The sequence below is a fragment of the Diadema setosum genome, chromosome 17 (genome assembly GCF_964275005.1).
Source record: "Diadema setosum chromosome 17, eeDiaSeto1, whole genome shotgun sequence".
NCBI lineage: Eukaryota > Metazoa > Echinodermata > Echinoidea > Diadematoida > Diadematidae > Diadema > Diadema setosum.
Genome location: NC_092701.1, coordinates 26,433,986 through 26,457,700, shown reverse-complemented (window position 1 = coordinate 26,457,700; position 23,715 = coordinate 26,433,986). Strand labels below are relative to the sequence as shown.

The following is a 23,715-nucleotide window of genomic DNA, read 5'->3' as shown; positions in this document are numbered from 1 at the left end:
GACATCTCACACAGTGCTGATGTTAATCATCCACAAAATTAATTACAGATGGAAGGATGGACGCATAACCTGAAAACAGAATGCCTTCAAGACAGAGGCATAAAGAGAGCACCCATATTACCTGGAAGGAATCCATATTGACAAGAACAGAGTATTAGAGCTAATTTATTCCAAATGACATAACACATGCGGGATCATGCAAGAAAGTCATTTATGATGATACCCTAGGTTTTGATTAGGGAGCCTCCTGCAGAATATATGGGATGTTTGGTAGCTCTGAAAAATATGTTGTCAAATTGACTTGAACATTGTAGACATGAAAGTCATAACACAATGATGCTGGCGGTTAAAATAAGACAGAAGACTCAATGTGCCATAAATAAGATAAATGTTTGTGGTACAGTGCACTCCTATTAAAATGAACACAGTTAAAACAGAAATCTCATTACAACAAAGTAAAAATTCAGGTTCCAAAATTATTGTCTAGATATATATTTCTATAATTTTTTTCAGCTATAGCAAAATATTGGTATAAAGAAAGAAATCTGCCATTCCAGAGGACTTCATTATAAACATTTTTCAATATATAAAACGAGAAAAAAAAATTATTTACCATATTTTGGGATTGAGTGCAATGATATATAATACCCATGATTAGAATTAAATCATCAATATACAATGTATGTGTCACTGCATATACTATTATGCAAATGGCTGTGTGTTCTATATATTGCACAGCAGTGTAAAATAAGTAAAATGCATTTGGAGTGACAAAACAAAATGACACTCAGTATCAATACAAATACATGTTGGATGATATATTCTGCCCCTATTCCTAAGATGTGGGTTTTTGTTTATCTTATATGTGTTAGGTGAAAATATTTGCAATTCCCATGAAGAGAAAAAGGTCAGCTTACTGTCACTTCTAACAGCAGATTTTGTTTTGATTTGTCTGTTTTCTTGTTACAGATGGCTCACATCTTGCCACAAAATGAGTGCAATCAGTCAGATTCTTTTCACATTGGCTATTCTATGGGCAAAAAATGTCCAGAATATGAGAAAAATGTTTCCCTTTTCGCATTTCTCTTCATTATACCTAATTTGCTGTCAAGACAAATGACATGACAAGAAACTTTTGCACGGAATGCTGGCATATGACACTCCTACTCTGCTGAATCACAAGCACATCATGCCTTGCTGTGCTATTGTATATACAAGCTCATCCAGAGACGCATCCAAAATGGTACGTATCGGGTCACTCAAAGACATTTGAGGGAAATATTCACCATCCATTATAAATTAAGTGCAAACTGATCATGATACACATACGATACGTAAAAGCACCATTCCGGAAGGTTGAGAATATGTCCAGCGTGTCGTGTTCATGATGCCATTTGTAGCAGCATGATCTGGGTAGACCATCAAGGGGGCATTAATGCAAGATGATTCACAACTTCTCCGCATCAGCTTCACCTCCAGTCTGACTGCAAAGTGTGATCACTACAGCTGCTAGCCTTCTTGGAGATCATGACGCTCAAAAGATGAGGGTTTCTCTGATGTTGCAATCTTTTCTCAGATCCCTTGCCTGAAACGTCGCATTACAAGCAGGATTGCCAACCTCTGTGAATCACAAAACATGGATGCATAGCAAAAGATATATGACAGTATGTATTTGAAAGGGGGGGGGGGGAATTGATTTTGCCTTAAAATTGTGGAACTTGCACATATTAAGCATGTTAAAATTATATTTCATGTCACAAGGATTCTTTCTTAACTTTGATAAAGAAAATATCATATTGTGAGGACATACTAGTTGGCATCTCTGCATTATCAACTGCTCTCCTTTGAAATCCGCTGATGTGCGTCCTCTTTCTCCTCCTCCTTCACTGGGTGAACACTGCGAGCAAACGTCTCCGCGACGATCAGTGGAAACAGCAGAGTGGCCTCCCCGTACACCTTAGTTATGAAGAGAAAGACATGTAGAGAGAGGATGCTCTGTGAAAAACCTATGATGCTGGTCTTGTCATGTAGGAATTGTTCAGATAGCGAGGCCAATCACAAAGTTGGAAGGGGAACAAAAACACCAAGTTATTGTTGTTTTTACTATTGGTAATTGTCATTATTGTTGATATTGTCATTATTTCATTATTATCATCATCATTACCATTGCTGTTACAATCATCACCATTAGTATTTCTATAATCATTGTCATCACTATCATTATTATGTTTGATTGAAAAACAGTTGCTCTCTGTCTTGAATAAGAACAAGAAGTAAGAAGAATCAACGCAAGCTTTTTATCATTATTAAAGAAAATATGCCTAAATTAGATGAAGCTATTATCAATGCCAGATAGTAGAATATTAAGAAATACAAGGCGCACCCATTATGATGAACATGGTTTTAACAAAACTTTGTCAAAACAAAGCAAAAATTCAGATTGTAAAATTATTATCACTAATGTCTATGGTGTAAAATTACCTTAAGTTATAATAATATTTCGATATAACAAAAAGAAAACTGCCAGTCCAAAGGACTTCCCTATAACAGGAGATGCCTGTATATATCCTTATTTCCATAAAATTGCTCACACAGCCTTTATTAGCATACATCATACAACAAACACAGAAATATCACAAAGACCTCCTTTTATGAGGCCACATTTCTTGAAAAAAACGAAACAAACAAAACAAAAACATGCAAAAACTGAGCACTTGCCAAATCAGATCTGTACATGGGCTGTATATTGAACTCCTTGCATTTTTTTTTTTTTTTTTTTTTTTTTTTTAGACAGGACAAAAGTCATGGTAAGAAAGATATCATGCATATTCATGCCTTATCTTCACACTAAAGCTGTCCATGATTATTGGGTAAGCATTATGCATAGTTTCTATAGATGTATGTTCCTATAGACTGGTGTTCCACCTCAAATTCTTACCTTGACTGGGCTCGCCGTCATCTTGATCTTGCCCCAAGAGATCGCCTCATCGGGTCTGGCCCCCGAGTCGCAGCCATCAAACTCTTGTCCCGTGTTGAGAAAGACGCTGAAGTCTGCACCATTTCTCTGTAGAATGAACCACAGTGATTGATTCATGTGTATGTGTTACAACAGAAGCGTCAAAACTCCATACATCTTATTCACAGTTAAAGCCTTTCAGGAGTAGAACCAAATGTTCCAATACATATTTGTTTACATTCATATTGCATCTCAAGTCCACGCTAATTTGTGAACTGAAGTCGCATAGTCAGAAGGTTCTTGTGCATGAAAGAAATGATTCAGTCAACAACAATAAAAATATAAGAAAAGGCAAGAAATCATTCACAAGACAGCAAATTTTTTTGATTAGTGCCACTGATTCATTTTGCTGAAACTTTGATTCTGGTCGCATCGGTGCAAAGTCAATGAAAAAGTGTTATTTGTTTTTACTAGAAAAACTCACAAATTTCAAATGCTGTCTGGCAATATGGGAGGGGAGTAAGTTTTCCAATGAAAGAGCAATGATTTGGAAACCAAACTGCTGTACTGTTCGAAGAAGAGGAGAAACACTCACCATCAGGTTGGCATTACATATATGGTGTTTGATTAGGCCTCCTCCTAGTATGATCATACCAGTGTGTGCTGCAAACACCGCCTGACTGTTCATCCTCCGTACATCTGGGAGGCGAATATGAGCAACAGAACAGAAACGTAGAACTGTAAATGTTTGGAGAGTCAGACAAATTGGCAACTCTGTGCGGCATATGTGTCAACTGACCTATTGGTTTGTACACACAAGTTTACCAATTTTTACTTTGCTCCGGAGAAACATTTTCTTCAGGCCTGTTCTTTAAACCTGTTCTAATAAGAGTCATATATTTTTGATTGTCCTCCTCAGCAAAAAATTTTGTCTGTGCCCACATATATGAGAAAAATTTAAAATACAATTTTGTGCACAACACAATTTAAGAGCTGCTTAACACCTACTTTACTGAGTTGACAATTTGTCTTTCTCTCTTAGCTTCCACAATTCTTAACTTTTTTTTTCAGTGTCCATGTTTTTTCCAAAAATTTTCACAAATATACTTTTTTTTTTTTTTTTCATACAAAGTAACAAGATATCAGGATGGAATTTCCCTACTAATAAAACTGACTGCGCTCTCTCTACAGAGCCCAGCGGTGCTGGTAACAGATCAGGCAAGCACGTGTACAAGGCACATGACCTGTATTGTGTAATCAGCAGTAACTACTCTGGGGTCCACAGACTTAGGAAGGATGACGAGGAAAGGATAGGAAAAATGAAGGTAAGGTTTATGGCAAAATTTATGCACGTTTTAGATGAAAGGTTGTGAGTAAAAAATACCAGGAGTAAGGTGAATATTGTGGGGAATTTCCTAACAGCCAGCAAGGAGAAAATACTGTATAAGCTGTTATTTTTGCCAGGGTTTATTTTTCACAAATTTTTGCGAATCACTATTGAACCGCGTGAATTTAACAACACGCAAGAATGTCGCCATGCACTAGGCTAATAGTTCTCTTACAATAGCCTCGGTGTCAATTCGTGAAAACAACATCTCGCGAAAGTGTTTGTGACCTGCTCATTCGCGAAAATATCTGCACACAAAAATTATAGCTTATACACTAACATGGAAAACTAACCCTCAATAATGTCCAATTTGAGGCCCGGGTTTTTGTAGGAATGGAAGTACAAGATGTCCCCCAAAGATCCATCTGTGAGGGCTGGGCTAAACACAGGAATGTTATTCTAAGGATAAGGAGAAGAAGAACAAAAACAGAAAGAATAAAGTGGGCAATTTGACAAATTATAATAATAAAAAAGAGTAAGACAAGAAAAGAGTATGCAGTATACTAAATTTGAATGTGAGGCATGGATGATATTACTTTCCTATGTCAGTTGCTGGATCATTGAATAGAGCAGGTTCACATCAAAGTATTTATATTTGTTTTTGTGCAAAACCACATTCTGAGCAAAGAAGACGATTGTACAGCAACTAAAACAAACATTCTGTGCAATGACCAACTTAAAAAAGGAAAGTGCATGACATAACATAGAAAATAGGACACAAACATGGCATTTTACGGTACGGCCTTGGTGAATTTTTTTTTGTTAGAGATAATACCTTCTATCACAATAGATGGCAGCATAAAGCTGCGTGCTAACTTTTCCATCAATGACAGCACCCGTTATGGATACTGCATACAGTGCACTCCCGTAATAACTAACAGGGTTATGATGAAATTTCGGTTACAACGAAGTAAAAATTCAGGTTGTCCACACTAAGTATTTTTGTTGTTTATTTGATTGGTTATAACGAAATTTCGATATAACAAAAGAAACCTGCCGGTTCCGAGGGCTTCGTTATAACAGGAGTCCACTGTATACTGTAACAAAGGGCGGTGAACACCTCTACCTCTAGATCCAAAGAACCCAGGTTCAATTCCAAAGTCTCACTGAGCAATGTTGTGTATAATCATATGTCCCCTCTAGTAAGAGGCAAAAAACAGTCTGTCCCTTGGACAGCACATAAAATGGAGGTTCCATGTGTGAGAGAGTCACAACTCCTGCATGTAAAAGGTTCCGCTTCATTCATTCATCGCAAAGAGCAGGGTGCATAACCTGGTGAAGTGGTCCCACCTCACATTCCACCTCACATCCAACTGGAATCCAAGTAAGACAAGCTAGTGCAGCTGAATATGGGCTATCCAGCCATCTTCTCGATGGAAAAATGAAACAAACAAACACACATTTTGTCCTCATACTTTGCGCAACCTGCAATAGGCACTTACAACCTTTTGTCATCGTACCTTGTATGCCCAGTAATACACAGAGCTGGGGTCATTGATCTCTTTTCCCAGTCTTGCAATCATCTTGGATGGAGTCCAGTTGATGTCCTGCAAAGGAAGGAGCAAAGATGTTAATGTCTTTTTTATTCCAACCCTCAAGCCTATGAAGGAATGAATAACCAATAAAATACACAGGAGTAGCTACCATTAACGTAGTCACTTAAAGTTAACAGCTAAATAGTGAAAAACTGGAAAACAATCAAAATGAAAAACAATATATGACAGTTGTGCATGGGCCCAGAATAATTATGTTGATATCAAAAAGAACAAAAAGGAAATTGAGAGACTTACAATCTTGGTGACAATTTCATATCTTTATCATCATACCAGAAGTATGTGTTGGTTTCCTGCAGGCAGTGCATATCTAGGGGCCAAATGTCAGCTCTGTCATTTTATAAACAGTGGACCATAAATGCTAAATGATACCCCATCACGCACTGATAAAAAGTCCACTTTAGAAGCTTAAAAGAGGTGAAGAAAGATAGAATGCTTATTGCTGTACAGTCTGTACATGAAGTGTAAGTCTTGGTCTCAACCACATCCAAAGACTCCCTTCTGACAACTTCTACAGAAATCCCAAAGAGTAGTTCTGTGGGGCTTTTCATGAAGCGTTTTGTTGGATACTTTTTTTTTTTGAAAAATTTGCTCTCTGCCAATCAGATGCAAGGATTTCAGTAGCTTATGATAAGTTGCAGAAAAAAAATATATATATATATATCTGACAAATTGCTTCATGAAATACCCCCCTGAGTTGTTGCAGCTCAGAGGACAAGACCATAGACTAGATTTTTTCCTCAGTAGCCACATTTCAAAGCAAATCACAATGCAAAGTGATAACTCCAAATCAGTTTCTCACTGTTGGATATGGTGACAATGGCCTTTGCCCCCCGACTACATTTCGCGTCTCAGAAATGGGTTATAGTCTGTGAGTTAAAGCACCATGCGATAAGGTTGGTTTCAACAAGACTCCTACCTGGGTGTTCTGCTCTATCAGCATCTGGTCCAGAATGGGCATGAGCCAGTCCTCAAACTTGCAGTAGTTGTCGTTGGGGACCAGCAGGTTGCCGATCCGATTGATGCCCTTCTGGCGGAGGTCGCGACCCCTGAGGGAGAAATCCCCGAGGTAGGTGCTGCCGAGGCACTTGATGAAGTCCTCCTCGATGCCGCCGGCCGAGGAGACGATACAGTCCACCTGGGGATCAAATTGGAAAGGTTCTCTCACATTCAGACCTCATGTCTTGACCTACAATCTACATTATTACAACGCTGCACACTGGCACTGGTCCGACAGTCCCTGACCAGTAAAAATCACTGTCGGACCAGTACATTTTTAAGGAATGGACCAGCACAAAATGGACAAACTGTATACCTAACCCTGGTCCGACAGAAAGGTCGGACGAGTAGAAAAAAATGAGTTAGTGTGCAGCCCTAGTTATTACTACAAACTTCCTGTAAGAACACTTAAATAATGTGTACATTAAGGATTTTTTTCTTTTTTGTGGGGGGGGGGGGATCATAGTCCAAAATACTGGAAGATTTTGCTGTGCTTACCATGTAATAAAAAGTGGATGCTTGATCTGTGAAATCTATCAAGATTTAAACTTCATTCCAGAAAAAAAAACAAAAAAAAAACCCAAAAAAATCCAGATTGTCACCAACTACATGCTAAGCAACAGCACAATCACTAGGCTTAAACAGGATGTTGGAAATGCCAAGGTAATCAATAAACAAACATCTGAGAACCCCATTCTCTATTATTTTCATATCAATATAAAAAAAACAGAAAAAATCTGAAACATGTGGAAAAAAATGTCTGAAGTGAATTAAACTGTGAACATTTCAATGAATTTGAATTGCCAAAAAGTCTGAAAAGTGGTTTTTGGGCAGAGTAAAATAACCTAAAATCTGATTAAACTCTTAACTCTCACAGACCAGAAGTTGCTAAACGATAAAATGATTGGTGGGATGGAGGAGCATTCTATTTTCATGTTATGTCTGGAAGTAATGTGATTAAAATGTTTCACACAAAGCACTGCATTGAAATTAATTTCATATTGTTTGAATTAAGCAAACACACTAAAACTTTGTTCATGTCTTCCTTTACTTACAGTCACGAAATTCATGACCAATCAGGGTCTTAAAGGCATAATTTACCATTTGCAGATGAAACAAAAAACAAACATTAGTGCTTCAAAATAGTTCTAAAATGTGAGTTAGGGCTAGAAACAACCACTGTAAAAATCTGAATCTGTATAATCAATGTTAAGTGTTGTTAAAAACACAAAATGTGAACAATAGTTATAATAAAAATGTTTCTGGATTAAATCGTCTACAGTTACGGTTTATTAAGAAAAACACTGATATCTCCTCGTATTTTAGGCTTTATTGCAAAAATTTTATATGGTAGGATGTTTTATGACACAACAGACCTACACATATGCATCAAATGTGATGTCTTGAAAATTTTTGAAATCTCTACTCCCAAAGGTAAACTGGACCTTTAGAAGGCTGTAATTCAGAATAAACTGCCCAGACAGTAACTCACCAAGTTGTGTTCTGCGAGAAACCTGAGAACCTCCCGTAGGCCGGAAGATATCAGGTTGGATGTGAAGCCCAGAAATATGGTGCAGTTGGTCTTGACCCGTCCGCAAGGGTTCAATTCTGTACCCTTGGCCACTTCCTCCTCGTCCAATGGTTCCTTCTTCTTGGCAATCTATCGCACAACAACATAGGGAAAACATCTCCTGCCCTGAAGACTAGTTTGAAGGGCTTCAAGTAGTATGAGAATATGTTCATATATTAACCCTATAAGGGCCCACAATCTCAAATGGTATTGAATTTTGATACAAGCAGGTTGCAAATAGCAAATGTTATCATGAAATAATACAATAGAGAAGCAGGTCACCAATGGCAATGATATGAATAGATAAAACAGTAACATGGACATACAAATGTCACTATAAAGCACCAGGTATACGTTATGAACTAAACAAAAAACAAAAAACAAAACAAATCAAAACAGCGTACCAGTAATATACCAGGCTTGAGACGACTGTACATACATGTAAATACATCACTGACAGAGAGAAGGAGAGAGTTTATGTACAAGAGCCATATTTCATTCAACTATAATAGATATCCTCCCTATTTTTCATATGTCTGGACTATTTCACTTCAAAAGTCATTGTACCGAGCTGAAAATGTTCCAGATATTTCGTTAAGGCTGTGTTCACAAATCTATGTCTGTGACTTCATATCCTCAGAAAGACAAAGTCAAATTAGAGTGAAACAAATAATGATTAACGTTCTACAGGTATTGTGTAGAAGGACTCAATGTTTTTTATGGACATCATTCACACACACATTCTACTACCTCATATCATTCTGGTACCTCAAAACACAAAAGCATGTTTACAAACCATTTTGTTTATCTCTTCTATCGCCTTCCAGAGATTTGTAGCCTGGAAGCCACTGGTGCCATATGATTGCATCAGCTTGTGGTAGTTGATGCCTTCATTGAAGTCATAACCTTTGACCTTCACTGCATCCACCGGCATTTCTGCGCTCTGGACCAAGACAGCAGAGGTGGCTACATTTGGTGGTTCGGCCATTTCTTCATCTAGTTGCCTGAAAATTTGAATTTTGGATGACATATATGAGGTTAAACCTAATTCATATAACATATGTCAGCCACACAATTGAAAATGACTTTCATACATGACTTTCATATTTCATACTAAATGCACAAATTGACTTATATAATCCATGCAGGAATGACTATGTGATATTACACCAAGTATTCTTACGTGGAAGGTGGAAGAATAGAAATATGTGTATTGTGTGCATAGAGCTCAGTTCTTTGAAGGATTCTCAGTTTAGTGTTAAAAGCACTGGGGCTGCACACTTCTTAGTGACTTTTTACTGTGTATAATATGGATATGACATACTAGATTACTTGCACTCTTGAGAATGAAATGCATGCCTGTGCTGTATTCCAATAGTTTAGGGCAAAGAGTGTCATGTGCTTTACCAATTTCAATGTCAGAAAAACATTCAAAATGTTACATTCACCTCGTTCTCTTTCTTGGAGTTGGCTTGCTTTCAGAGTCACAAGATTTCTCCTGGGCATCCATTGCTATGCACAGAAACACATATGTTAGGACATAGAGTCCATATGAAGCTCCTCTGTTGTGAAGTGTAAACAATGTGGATCCTCTGAAACTTTTGCTTTGTGGAATTTGAGATATCTACATGGATACGATAGTTTAATTAGCACCCATCTTTCAAATGATAATTAAAATAACATTAAATTAATCATATTTAAGATAAAACAACTTCTTAGGTAAAAAACAAAACAAAAAAAAAAACCAAATTTTTTTTTTACATCAAGTCTTGTTAGAGTATGGATACAAGTATGAAAAACCTGAAGGAAGGTTCGACCTCCCAAGCCAAAACTCGACCACACACAAAAAGCATACCGGTACATAGGTTTTAATACATGTATTAAACCGATGGCTGAATTTTGGACGGCGTTAATGGTCAAATTAATTTAATGGCCGATCGTTAACGGGCCGTTAACGATCGCCTCATCACTGTACAGGCATGCTAACCTGGAAACATTAAGCTGCACAATACTTGACTAAAGCTATGAGACCATTCTGAAGCAAATAATTTTCACACAACAATAGATATATAATGTACTCTTAAATGAATCCCAGAAGGATTGGAACAATCATCCCCCAGCATTCCCACTGATCAGTTACTAGCCATCTCCTTGACCTTGTTATATTTCAATATCATGAAGACAGCATTAATTGCAAACACTATCAATTTACAGATTCTAATTACACCAAAGATCATCTACAGATCTACAATTGTAGACCATATTTAATTCTTCTTCTTCATTGCTCTTTTAAAGTGCAATAAAAAATATCAAAGTTTGTAAATTACATGAAAATCAAACACTTACTAAAAGTGGAAGTTGGCACTTGTGGGTACGTGGAAGACTGGAATATGTTGGGTTTAACCAGGACAATTTAATGATATTTATACTTCCAATACAATTGATTTCATCACTGACTAGATGCACCATCGATACATGAAATAAAGACAAAAGTTTTCACAGGCGATAGTTCTTGACATCCACTTTCATATCATTCATACGAGTTTAATATAAACACAGTTATAAACGCACGCTTCTGTTTCGCGTTCGCGGGCTGGTCGCAGTGAGTCGAGTTTTGATTCATGAATAATTTACAACGAAAAAAAAAAAGCCCAACACAAAATAAGATATATGGGACTGAACTTTGCTCTCCGTCGTCAAGCTTCGAAAGTGATGAGAAAAATATCCTGTCTAAACTGCTCCGCAGATCAGCACTTTGAGTCATTCACTGATTCGATGTCAAATGGAAATTACAATGCTCAAACAGCAAGCCACAATCTCTTTAACAAACTCGAGAAATTTGCAATCCTTACCCCAACAACAAGTGTGTCTAGTTCAGCACTGTTGAGCCCCTGAGCCTGTACGTACGTGTGTGGCATGCACGTGTTTAGGCTCGGCTCGCGCTTACTTATACTGCGGACCGGTCCGCTCTAAAAACTGCGGCCAGTACACGGGTAGGCCTACGTGTGATGGGGGAATTCTCTGCCCTCAGTCTGGAGGTGAGAGGAAAACCCCCAGAAAGCCTCCCTCGGGCGGGGGAACTGAGAGAATAACAGGCCCATCTCACGAAGATGAAAATCTCTTTATCTTCACCATGAGCCACACACGTATCACATCTTGATGTTGAATCTTGTTCAGGTTCACCATGATAAAAACCAGCAAAATCTACAAAACAGATCGTCGGGAGTTTCATCAAATCACACCCCCCCCCCAAAAAAAAAAAATACCTGCATGCCGTCATCAGTTCCATCAGCTTGACTAGGCCTATGCAATCACACTTCGCTTTGCTGATGTATTTCGATTTACATTTTTTTTTTGAGGTGTACCTTCCCCCTCCCCAACCTCCCCAAGTTTCTGATGAATTTGTTTCTGTATCTGGAATTTATGTGGTTCAAGGTATAGGACCTTGACATATCACGAGTATTGCTCTGTCGGGCATTTCTTCTGGCAAGATTTTTGAAGCATAGAATTGGAATATGTTAAAGGGATGGAATAGTATTGGTAGAGATGAAGATTGGGCTTTTAACTTTTTGTGAGATACCAAGAAACCACTTGTGAAACACAGTGTGATAGTACAAAGAATACTATTCTAAGAGGAATTCAAACTTTATTTGATGAAAATCTGTTTGGGAATGGCTGAGACATCTAAAACAAAGTTACATGTTCTTTCAGATTTCATAAAAGGTTTCTCATTATCTCACCCAAAAAAAAAAGAAAAAAAAAAGAAGCTAAAACAAGAAGTTAGGTCTCAACCAAAACTACACGATCCCTGTAAAGTTAGTGAATGAATGAATGAAAGTTAGTGGTCTGAATCTTGTCACTGCTTCACAAGGGTAGGCCTAGTAGATGCTAATACCAAGGGCCTGCATGCGGCCTCCACACAAAATCATTTTCTGAATTTGCGAGTTTATCATCACTAAGAATATTTTTTTTTTTCAGCGGGACACATAATAATAATGATGATAATAATGAGAGAGAGAGAGAGAGAGAGAGAGATAAAGGGGGAGAGTAAGAGACACACAATATCTTTAATATTCTTGCTCTTTTTCTTTTTCTTCTTCTTTTTCTTCCTCTTCCTCCTCCACTCCTGAAAACCCTTGCAGATGAAAGTGAGTGTGTGTCGAAAAGGAAGTGAAGTGCTCAGTTCCCAATTTACATAAGGTGCAAATAAAAAAAAAACAACGAAAGAAAAGTTACAGTGATTTAGATGGCTACTTTACACATTTTTATCAATAAGAGATTTTATATGTTCATTACTTTATATAATGTTGTTATAATTTTCATCATCATCTTCACTATGTTGTTTCTATTTATGGTAAACATGACTGTCGAATGTCGTGATGATGATGATGGTGGTGGTGATGATGATGATGCTGGTATGATGAAGATGAAGATGAAGAAGAATCATCGTGAAGTACACGGGGAAATGACACCATTTTACAATACAACAAGCAATATATTATTTTCGCGAATCACTGTAGGATCGCGAATTTAACAACACGCGAAAATATCTCGAATTGACAGGCATTAGTGCACTTATGATAGCCTCAGTCAAACTCCCGAAAACAACATCTCGCGAAATTGTCCGCGAGGTTTGTACGCGAAACCGACTGTAGTATTGACAAACATTGAGGGCAGCAAAGTATTTTTTTCATATCGATCTAGATCTATCTACTAAGTGCCGTGTAGGCAGCCTCCTGTGAGCAACACAGCTTAAAAGCCTCTTTGAATATTGTTGTTTTTTTCAGCGGAAATGCCTCGAAAGAGCGAGATTCCCTAAATATGACGATCTTATCCGAGTAGGTGTGAATACGACCACTCGTCCAATCTTCCAAGACGAGGACATCATCAACTTGCCTGAACAACTAGAAAGGTATGTCGTCATTTAGGCGAGGCCTCCCGTCATCCTCAATTTTCAAGAGTTTACGAGAACATCCGAAAAAAGAGCATTAGAATCTCTCCTCAACATTTATATTTATGATCAGTCTAGTACAGATATTGACTGTGTGGTCTGTAGAATAGATCTAGACATGTTGAAATGTAATGTTTTTGTCTTTCCTTCCTCATTTCATTGACATCGATCGCTATACGCTAGTTGCGGCGAGGCTCATCAGTATGCCGTTGTATATTACACAGAGTGAGGTGGAGGCTAAGCAAGCAGCGGTGCGGTGCGTGTCTTCGGCGGCGGGCGACGCGGAGGTTTGGCGGCAGGCAGTGGTGTATAAAGAGCTCCGCAACAGCGTTCATAGCAACGCAACGCTCACGGTCTAAACGTTAGATTGCTCTCGCATTCTCTTCGTATGCGAAATACATTGTTCATTGCACAGTACTCGGGATGGTGCAACGATGGATGCACCTGTCACCTGGATTCTAGTGGATGCTGGGCCTTGATTACGTTTCGTTCATCTTTCTTTGTTCTTTTGACTTTTGTTTTTGTTTATCTTTCCATTTTTGTAGGGCGAAGTGTATAAAAATAGTGTTCTATGTCCTCGTAGATGATACAGAAGGGAGAAGGTGGTGCCTCTTTCTATGATAAAGTGATGATGAAAACCATGGCGACTTAAAGGACAAGTTCACCTTCATTAACATAAGGATTGAGAGAATGTAGCAATATAGCTTGTAGAACACATCATTGAAAGTGTTAGGAAAATCGGACAATCCATTCAAAAGTTATGAATTTTTGAAGTTTTTGTGCAGTCACTGCTGGATGAGAAGACTACTGCAGTGTATGATGTCACATGTGTACAACAATATAAGGAAAATAAAAAGAGAATTTCACAAAATTTCATCTTTTGAAAAAAGTACACATTCCTTTGACTTGTTACTGACATATGTTATGGGAAATGTTATTTCCATTAGAATTATTATTTCCTTAGAAAGAGGCAAGTCAAGTGCTCTTTTATTATGCGAAAAAAAGTGAAAATATGTTGAATTTTACATTTTCTTTATACTGTTGTACTCATATGACATCATGAGCCTTAGTAATCTCTTCATCCAGCGGTTCCAACACAAAAATTTTAAAAATTCATAACTTTTGCATCGATTGTCCAATTTTTCCTCAAACTTTCACTGATGTGTTCTACTAATATTGCTGCATTCTCTCAATCCTTATGTTCATGAAGGTGAACTTGTCTTGTCCTTTTATTCTTTCCCTTCCTCTATGGGTTCATTACCCAAGAACCGATTTCCCTTTTTGAGAAGGGATAGTGAAATGTTCAGTGTAATCATCTGAAAATGAAATATCAACAAATTTCATTGTGCCACATACAATGTATGTGTTGTCAGTTATTAAATTTCACTTTAACAAACCCTTCCAAAGTCCACTTCCAAGTGAAAGAACACAGCTGCCAAACTTAAAGGACAAGTCCACCTTCATAGACATGTTGATTGAGTGAATGCAGCAATATTAGTAGAACACATCATTGAGAGTTTGAGAAAAATTGGACAACCCATTCAAAAGTTATAGTTTCTGCTCAGTCACTGCTGGATGAGAAGACTACTACAGCTTGTGATGTCACATGTGTACAACGATATAAAGAGAACAAAGAAAATTCAATATATTTTCACTTTTTTAGCATAATAAAAGAACGCCAGTGACAAGTCAAGGAAATGTGCACTTTTTTTCAAAAAATGAAAATATGTGCAATTTTATTCTCTTTATGTTTTCCTTAAATTTTTGTATGCATGTGACATCATACACTGTAGTAGTCTTCTTGTCCAGCAGTGACTGAGCAGACATTTTAAAAATTCATAACTTGTGAGAGGATTGTCTGATTTTCCCCAAATTTTCACTGTTGTTCTAATAAAATTGCTGCATTCACTCATTCCACATGTACATGAAGGTGAACTTGTCCTTTAACTATTCAATTGCTAGACCATGCATGGGGCAGCATTGTTAGAATCAGTTTGCTGGAATCCTGGGCTGCTCAACAATACACTTACAGTATAATGAGTGGCAAGATAGCCATTTTCAGCTGATCAATTAAGACAAAATGTGATATAATCTGTTAAATGAACTCTGGTTTTTTTTTTCGATTAAAGGGGATGGCTAGTAACTGGTCAGTGGGAATGCTGGGGGATGATTGTTCCAATCCTTGTGGGATTCATTTAAAGGTAGGGGATACCTTTTACAGACCTCCCAAAATGCAGCAAAACATTAAATATGAACCTCAGGGAACTTGTTTAGGCCACTGCTGAGAAATTTGGAAGTCAACAGTTATCTACAATTTGAATAATGCACAAAACTCAACTACTCAGTAGTTCTGTGTGTCAGCCACACTTAAGCCTTTTTGTTGCAGTCTTCTGTATTTTTTTATCTATAAACACAAATCTAAAAGTATAAGAGCTGATGTAATAACATATAGAGTGTGTGGCAAGAATGTATATAGAAATGTTTGTAAGTTTTTATGAACTTTCTTCACAAAATATACATGATGGACACACATGCAGTGCATATGGGTCTGCAAAGGTAGCCTAGTAATGTACTGGAATTTACGGTGAGCCCCGAAAAAAATTCAATTCAAAATCTAACGGTCAATAAAAATGTACTAAATGTTGCCTTCCACTTTCAATACTTTATGGGAGTTTCTGAAATGATAAGTACTCTCTTCAACATACAACTGTATTTATACAACTCTTCATTTAAGGCATGCAAATGGGATTCCCTACCTTTAAGAGTACATTATATATCTATTGTTGTGTGAAAATTATTTGCTTCAGAATGGTCTCATATTCAAGTAATGTGCAGTTCAATGTTTCCAGGTTAGCATGCTTGTACAGTGACAGGGTGATCATTAACGGGCCGTTATTAGGTGTATTAAGTGTTATGTAATGTTATTTATCATCATTCATTATTATTATCACCTTATCTATGCAAACTTTCCTGTGAATAATTTCCCTGTGAGATATATTCGTTCTAGGCATTTTTGACAGCTGACAAGTATGCCTGTTTGCTTTCCAGATAAGATCTGTCAACATTGACCAAGAGAGTATAGAACACTGCATCAACTCATGAGGGAATGTTTGGTTGCCTGGAGATAGCAAATGTCATGGGTCTACGTCACAGTAAATCAAAGACCAGCAATGCCAGGTCAAATGCATACGCGTAAGTACAACTCACATTGATTGCACCATTGGGTCTGTATTGTTTGCCTAAGGTGATGATATTGAGTATCATCTGCGCTACACATCTTTAATATTCCAAGTTCATGTGCATCAGTATTCCCGGGGCGCTCCATTGTACGGTTGTTAGCTTTGGGAGCACTTTATGTTCGGGCTGGTGGCAGTTAGTGTAATATAAGAAGGCTTAATGACAAGCTACACATTGTATGCTCCTCAAAGTAGAATTTATAATTTTATCAAGTTATTTGTATGTCCATGCACTTTCAGAGAAGCTCCTTGATAACTGGTGAACTTGTTTGCATTAGTGTGTACATCGGGATGAAGTTCATCAACTGTAAATGACCTTGAAAATATTTACATGGCTTTGAAGCAAGACATCCATGTAAACCTGAGGTTCATCTATATGTAATCACACAAAGCGATAAGGGTCACTGGCACAGTATGATGCACGTCTCTCCTAATTCTTGTAATATCTCCATGGTTTGTTTGTTTTTTTGTTTTTTTGTTGTCATTTTGTGCAGCACGTCTACACCAGTGGAAAGACCAGATGGGGTAGTCCGGCATAGCCCAATTCATGGCGACGCTGTTTTGACAGTCGGCATTATAGGAGATGATGGCTTCCTTTCAGCCGGGGCTGACAAGGTAGACACATTATACAATATATTTTCATTGCCAAAAATTATAAAAAGGTGCACCTCCTTTGCCCACTGAAAGAAATCTTAAATACAAAGACCATGAGAGTATTTGGGAACAAATATTTCAGGGGCTGTTTAGAATGTGATCATGACAATTACCAAATGTGTGACTTGAACATGTTTACATAGGAGAAAAATGAAAAATGAATTATATACTGCTATTCTGGTCAGGCAGCATTGCATCCCTGAGCTGCAGACATGAAATGAAATGACATCGCAAAGCCTGAAGGACTCTTGCATTGCACAAGCTGTAAACTAGTGGTACTTTGTTGCGTAGGAACAAAGATTATGCATTGTCTTAGAATCCTTCTTTTCCCCAATCCATCAGTGTCCCCCTTTACTCTTCTCAGATGAAATGCCAGTTCAGTTCTTGATGCCACATATTAGCCAACCATTCTTTTCCAGTTTGTCATGATTAAGTCTTCTCTTTCTAAACCTCTAGGAACCCAAAGAAATCCTGTGGCACAACACTGTGCAATGTTTTATCTTATAAATGCTTTGTTCTAGATGATGCCATGGTGAATCTCGTCTCGACATTCAACTTCAAACTGTTGTCTTTGTTTTCACAGGTTATAGTCTCGTACAAGTGGCGAGAGGGCAAAGTGTTGCAGAAGTGGCTTGGACACAGCAGGGATGTAACAAAGGTAAGATGAATTTAAATGTGCAAGGAAACTGACCAAAAATGTTCATGAAATATGACTCAAAATGAGCAAAGAAAATGTGATTCTTTCACGATTTTAATGTGAAACCTCTGGATTTCTAGACCAATGCTCTTGTCAACTGAGCTGTGGAAAGACATAGTAAGGTATTCATCCCTGAAACCCTGTTGTTTTCATTGCTTTTGTTGTCAAGAAGCTATTATTAACCTAACATAAACCTAAAGGATAGAAATCAACTTGGGGATAGATGCGAGAGATCACTGAAGTGATGCATTTCAAAGACATCTGTACCAATTATCAAACAAAGTATAGTAAGGGACATATAAATGTTAAGTTGTTGGTATTCAAATTCATGAAATTACGCAGTACCCACTGCTTGCTATAAGGATTAGAACCAGCACTTGCTGTCAGGCTGAAGATCGGTGGTCTAGTGGAGATGACACCTGTCTAGAGATCAGGAGCAGGTCGTAGGTTCAAATCATGCTCAAGTATGTACGCCCATGATTTCTTTTATCATGGCTACAACTAAAACACTGATCAACTCAGTACTTATTTACGACGATGTAGAGCAATTTGTCAATCAGTTGCAGTTGTTGGTATGTTTGTCTTTTACCACAAGGTTGTGTACAGTCCATCCATGGACTGTGTGTGCAGTGGATCACGTGACAAAACAGCCAGACTCTGGAAGAGAAGTGGGACAGAGGGCTCATCGGTCAATGATGCCCACCTAACGTTCACTGGCCACAATCTTGTAGTCACTGGGGTAGCTCCAGGTAATGCTTTGTACAGTGTTTTGAGTATCACAAAGTAGTAGAAATTATGATTATGAGTATAGATTTGATTATGATTAAGATGGTGGGAGTGATGATGATGATGATGATTATAATGCATTTGTTGTTATAAATCTCCGCTGTTTTTTATATATGTGTGTCATTATGTATGTATACATGAGTGTTGTATGCTACCTTCTTGAATATATACATGAAAGACAAAGTGCAGTACAATGTTGTGGGGGAGGTGGAATGTGGTTAGGAAAAATGTACTTGTAGTAGGTGATGTTGACTTAACTGCTTTGCAGATGTAGTGTTTATGGTTTCACCATGATCTTTACCAATGCCCTGATCAGTTGACGTGTCGAGACGACTGTGCACGGGTGGACGCGACAACTCTGTCAGGCTGTGGGACACCGGGACTGGGGAATGCATCAGAGAGGTCACGACCTCCCGCAATCTGGTGACACACATGGTGACGATACCTAGCACAGAGACAGTGATACAAGCCAGTGAGGACAAGTCAATGAGGTGAGGTGGTAAAGCCACCGAAGGACCTTCATTTTCTATCATGTCAGATTTGATTTCCTTTTATATCATTTAACCCGTTGAGGACAGGCTGATTTTGCTACAACACGCATTTCCCATTCACACTTGCCCAAAGGCTCGGGACTCGTCCTTAACGGGTTAAACTTCAAAATTGGTGGTGTAAAGGAGAATTTTACAATATCTAATTTTTCATGAAATGTACACATTCCATCGATTTATTACTGACATATGAGGGTAATATCATTTCCCCTGCTTTCTGAAAGAGGTAGGTCAAGTGCTCTTTCACTTTGCTGTTAAAAATGAAAATATCTTGATTTTTTTTTTTTGTATATTTGCTCTATATTCCTGTCCATAATGATGTCATGAAATGTAGTAGTCTCCTTATCCAGTGATAATAGCACCAAAACTTTAAAAATTCTTTTAACTTTTAAATCAATTGCCCAATTTGCTCAAACTTGCAGTGATGTATTGTACTAATGATTCTGCTCTCAGTCAACCCACATTTATATGTAGGCTTTGGTTTCCTTTAATGAATATTGATATGATTATCCCAGTCTGTATAGAAACACAACTGCTAACATAATTGTAGTGTTGCCCGGTAAGTTGGTATGTTTGGAGACTATGACCAGGTTTTGGGGTTGTCTGAACCCCAGGTTGATCTAAGCTATTGCCTAGATGTAAGAGCTTGGCAAGGTGCAACCATCAAATGTCATGGATGTGTAATTTTGGCTTCTGCTCCACTACTCTGCCTCAAAGGCTGTGGGACACCAGAACACTGGAAGAGGAGGGTGTGTCCAACAAGAAGAGCTACATCCAGACGTGTTGTGACGTGTCTCCGGACGGGATCTACTGCCTCTCCTGCAGCAATGGCTTCAGTGGACAGGGCTGCGAAGCCACGGTGAGTCTGTCGTGCATCCCAAGATCTATAAAGCTGACGATCACTTCCCACAAAGTTCTGCAGTTTTTGATATGAAATACTCGCCTGAAGTGTCCACAAGAGTAACAGCCACGGAGCAACGTGTTGTCTATAATTCAGTATACTCAATTGATAGAATTACGTTTGATTAGGGCTGCAGCCTCTTGAGAACCAAGGAACCTGTCAGATTCAGGCAGACAGTAGCAATGCAGGTAGAATACCTAAAGTGTTTGTCTCATTGTTTCCAGCCCCGCGGATTCTTAAAGTTGTGATGCACAGACAGATGTTTGGGGTTTGCTATGCTTTTCCCTTAGTTAATCAACAATTTAGCTGAATCGATTTCAAATGACATCGGTGCTATTTCTCCATCTCCCTTTGTGCAGAGTGTAGTGTCGCAGACCAAATAATGTCTATGTATCTATTTTGTGAAAGCATTTGCAATCACAATTGTGATAACACATTTCATTTTCTCCCTGATATTTGAATTTGGTTGTAATCAACTCGTCTATCTTTTTCCTCCTGCATCATCATTTTTTTTTTTCTCTCTCTCTCTTCTATGCACCAGATCTGGGATGTGAGAAACTTTAAAAATCCTGTGCTAGAGTTCAAAGGTCACTCTCAGACGGTCAGCGGTTGTTGCTTTCTTCCCAGTTCCCCCCAAATGTTTGTCACATGTTCACATGATCAGACAATCAGGCTCTGGAATCAAAACACAGGAGGTAGGCAGCCTTTAGCTTCATATTATGTGTTCACAATTTTGGTAATTATTTAAAAACCTTCCTCTTAATTATACCTGCTTATTTCATAGTACTGAATTGTATATGTGGTATGCATTGCAGTGTTTTTATTTTTGTAAATGGCACAAGTTAAAAACTTGTTGCTGAACATAATACAATGCATTGCAAATTGTCTCGAAGTGGGAAATGGCTAACTTTTTTCTTGAAAAGGTGTAATAATTCTATCTCATTCCGCAAATGTGGTTCTTGATCACATATTCAACCACTCACAAAATTGTCTTACAAGTCCCAGTTCGCTTGATATATGGCATTCTGTAAAATCAGAAATATTTGAGTGCATTGTAATTTCGTGGATATCGCGAAAGCCAAGATTCATGAACCCAAAAGTTCTTGTCTACACTGTATGTCCATTTAATGCCAATGACAATTCACAAAAATTTCATGCCGTGAAAATATCTTGCTTTGTAGTATACAGTATTTGACGTGTAATTCCCATAGTACTGATGTTTGTTGTTGAATGCCCCACTGCTGAAGTACCATGAACTGAGAATTTCAAATTGTTTCAATGCTTATTTCTTCGCAGCATGTTTGTCTACACTGACCCTACCTGGTTCCAAACAGCTGACGTCGATAGCAGCACAAAGAGACGGCAGGTAAGCACTATCCTCCAGTCATTCATTTCCTCTTAAGTTCTTTTCAAGCACCCTATAGAGGGCAGTATTCTAATCATGCATACTTGCATGTCCTGGCATTCAGAGATTTACCTTGGCTTTTAACCCATTGAAAACTAGTCCCGAGTATACTTTGACAGGTGTCTACAGGAAATGAATGTTATAGTGAAATCAGCTCGTCCTCAACTGGTTGTTTTCAACTTTCCCCCTTCTTTGTATGTTGATATTAAAAATTAATCAGTTTTTTGCTACAATGCATTAGCTTTAGTCAAAATATTTGGGAGATGATTTTCACTTCATCACTGAATTAATGTACTTTTGAGTTCAATTGAACATTTCGTCTCTTGAGAATGAGAAGGGCGTTAAGTGGTCGTGAACACTATGGGTTTAGTGGCAACTTAACGCCCATTCTCAGCCGACGATTTGGAATTAGTTGTTTGTGTATTTAAAGAATACATTCCCCTCTTTAGCCTATTCAGCATTCACAGTGCACATCCCTCACAGGCATATTACTGATTATGATAGTTGTTTAATCAATAAGGACTTGTTTGTGCACTACAGGCCACTATACTTGTTGGCTTACAGCAGGGAGGTGATCCTACACACAAACCATGTATCCAACAAAAAAAAAAAAAAAAAAAAAAATCTCTCACTTCACAATTTGTGACATTTTCCCTTTTACTGAGAACTTTTCTGTAATTCTTGCACTGCTCTCTTCATTAACCAGTATCTGCGTTGGGAGTTTTGAGACTGGCGTCCACGTAGTGACACGGCAGGAATCTGGCAGTGGAACACACGACCTCAGTGCTGTGTGTCAATTCTAGCAGGCCACCAGTCATCTGAAGAGTGTCAGTTATGCCGCCTTGGTGTCTTCGGGCAAGAAGACCCTTTTCTCACCTTGAATTTGACCTTGTGACCTTTGACCCAGGAATGGAATATCACAAGTGTGATTAAGAACAGTAATGTATCATCTGTAGGAGAGACTGTCTGCCTTTACACCGTCCTCTCTCTTATAGTGCTATTAAAAGACTTTTGGATAATGTGTGATGTATGCAGTGGCTGTGATGGAGGGACAACTTCAAACACCAGGGCACAACTGGATTTGGATTTGCTTTAATACACTGCCTGGATCATTGAGGCTTTGACTGGCTGAGTTATACTTCATCCAGAATAAAGGTTATCCATGTCCTTACTTTTTGTGGGAGGAAAATGGATTGTTCAGGATGTTCCTTCAGAATAGCCACAGCATTGCAACTTTTTGTCGTTGGCATTGCTGGGATGTTGCACGTACTGTAAAAGTGGTTTCTTTCGCATACAGATACTTTCGTGGTTTCCATCGGTGCAGACTTTTTCGCGTGTGTTTTGATTCGCGGTCGGCAAAATCTGTGAATTCACAGTTGGCAAAAACTGTTTTATTTTGCACATGAAAACCCAGGCTTACCTGAAATCCTGTCTCTCAAGTACTTTATAACATGCTGGTACCTACATTGCGCGGTATCGCTGTGTGTGTGTTGACCATCAATACACTCAATGCGCGGAATCTTCATGTGTGCATGTGCGCAATAGCGTTGTAACAAGCAGCGAGTTCAAAACATTTCCTTGCGTGGTTAATTTCGCTCGGCTTTTCAAAACATTTTCGCATGATGTTAAATTCGCGGTTCAACCTTAAAGCGCGGAAAACGCGAACGTAAAACCACCGCGAAAGAAACCACTTTTGCAGTAGGGTACCATCTTGAGTATGACAGTGGTGTGGTGCATGTTGGAGGGAAGGATGTACTGGAGATATTATGACCTTAAGACATAAAGATGATTCCCGAGAATACTCGGGCAGGTGTCTATTGGAAATATAGCAACACCAGTCCATCCTCAACGGGTTAAAGAGACATTCCAGCTCAGTGCAGCATCGGGAACAAAGTAAAATGTATGTGGGAAGTCTCTACAGCCTAATAACATATCTACATACAATTTGTGGTTATATAATGAGTATCACAGCAGCTGAAAACCATGTTGGCATGCAGTAAACTTTGCACAAGCCAAAATTCCATCACATGTTGAAATTCTACTGGAGTCCAAATAACATTTCAAACCAGAAT

The 23,715-nt window shown here is 38.3% G+C and overlaps 2 protein-coding genes across 2 annotated transcripts; one reads left to right on the top strand and one right to left on the bottom strand.

Moving 5' to 3' along the window:
- Nucleotides 1–1,532: 1,532 nt before the first annotated feature.
- LOC140240749 (deoxyhypusine synthase-like) lies at nt 1,533–11,354 on the bottom strand. The gene is made up of 10 exons (XM_072320515.1): nt 11,318–11,354; nt 9,262–9,469; nt 8,388–8,555; nt 6,816–7,034; nt 5,804–5,890; nt 4,637–4,742; nt 3,552–3,655; nt 2,939–3,064; nt 1,811–1,956; nt 1,533–1,620 (listed from the first exon to the last, which is right to left on the bottom strand). Exons 2-9 carry the CDS (start codon nt 9,451–9,453, stop codon nt 1,831–1,833), a joined length of 1,128 nt encoding a protein of 375 aa, XP_072176616.1. The 5' UTR covers nt 9,454–9,469; nt 11,318–11,354; the 3' UTR covers nt 1,533–1,620; nt 1,811–1,830.
- Nucleotides 11,355–16,475: 5,121 nt separating this feature from the next.
- Nucleotides 16,476–22,688, top strand: LOC140240748 (WD repeat-containing protein 31-like). The gene is made up of 9 exons (XM_072320513.1): nt 16,476–16,608; nt 17,147–17,267; nt 17,890–17,964; nt 18,599–18,752; nt 19,106–19,280; nt 20,055–20,196; nt 20,780–20,933; nt 21,535–21,604; nt 22,350–22,688. The coding sequence occupies exons 1-9, from the start codon at nt 16,523–16,525 to the stop codon at nt 22,444–22,446; spliced, it is 1,074 nt and encodes a 357-aa protein (XP_072176614.1). The 5' UTR covers nt 16,476–16,522; the 3' UTR covers nt 22,447–22,688.
- Nucleotides 22,689–23,715: the final 1,027 nt, after the last annotated feature.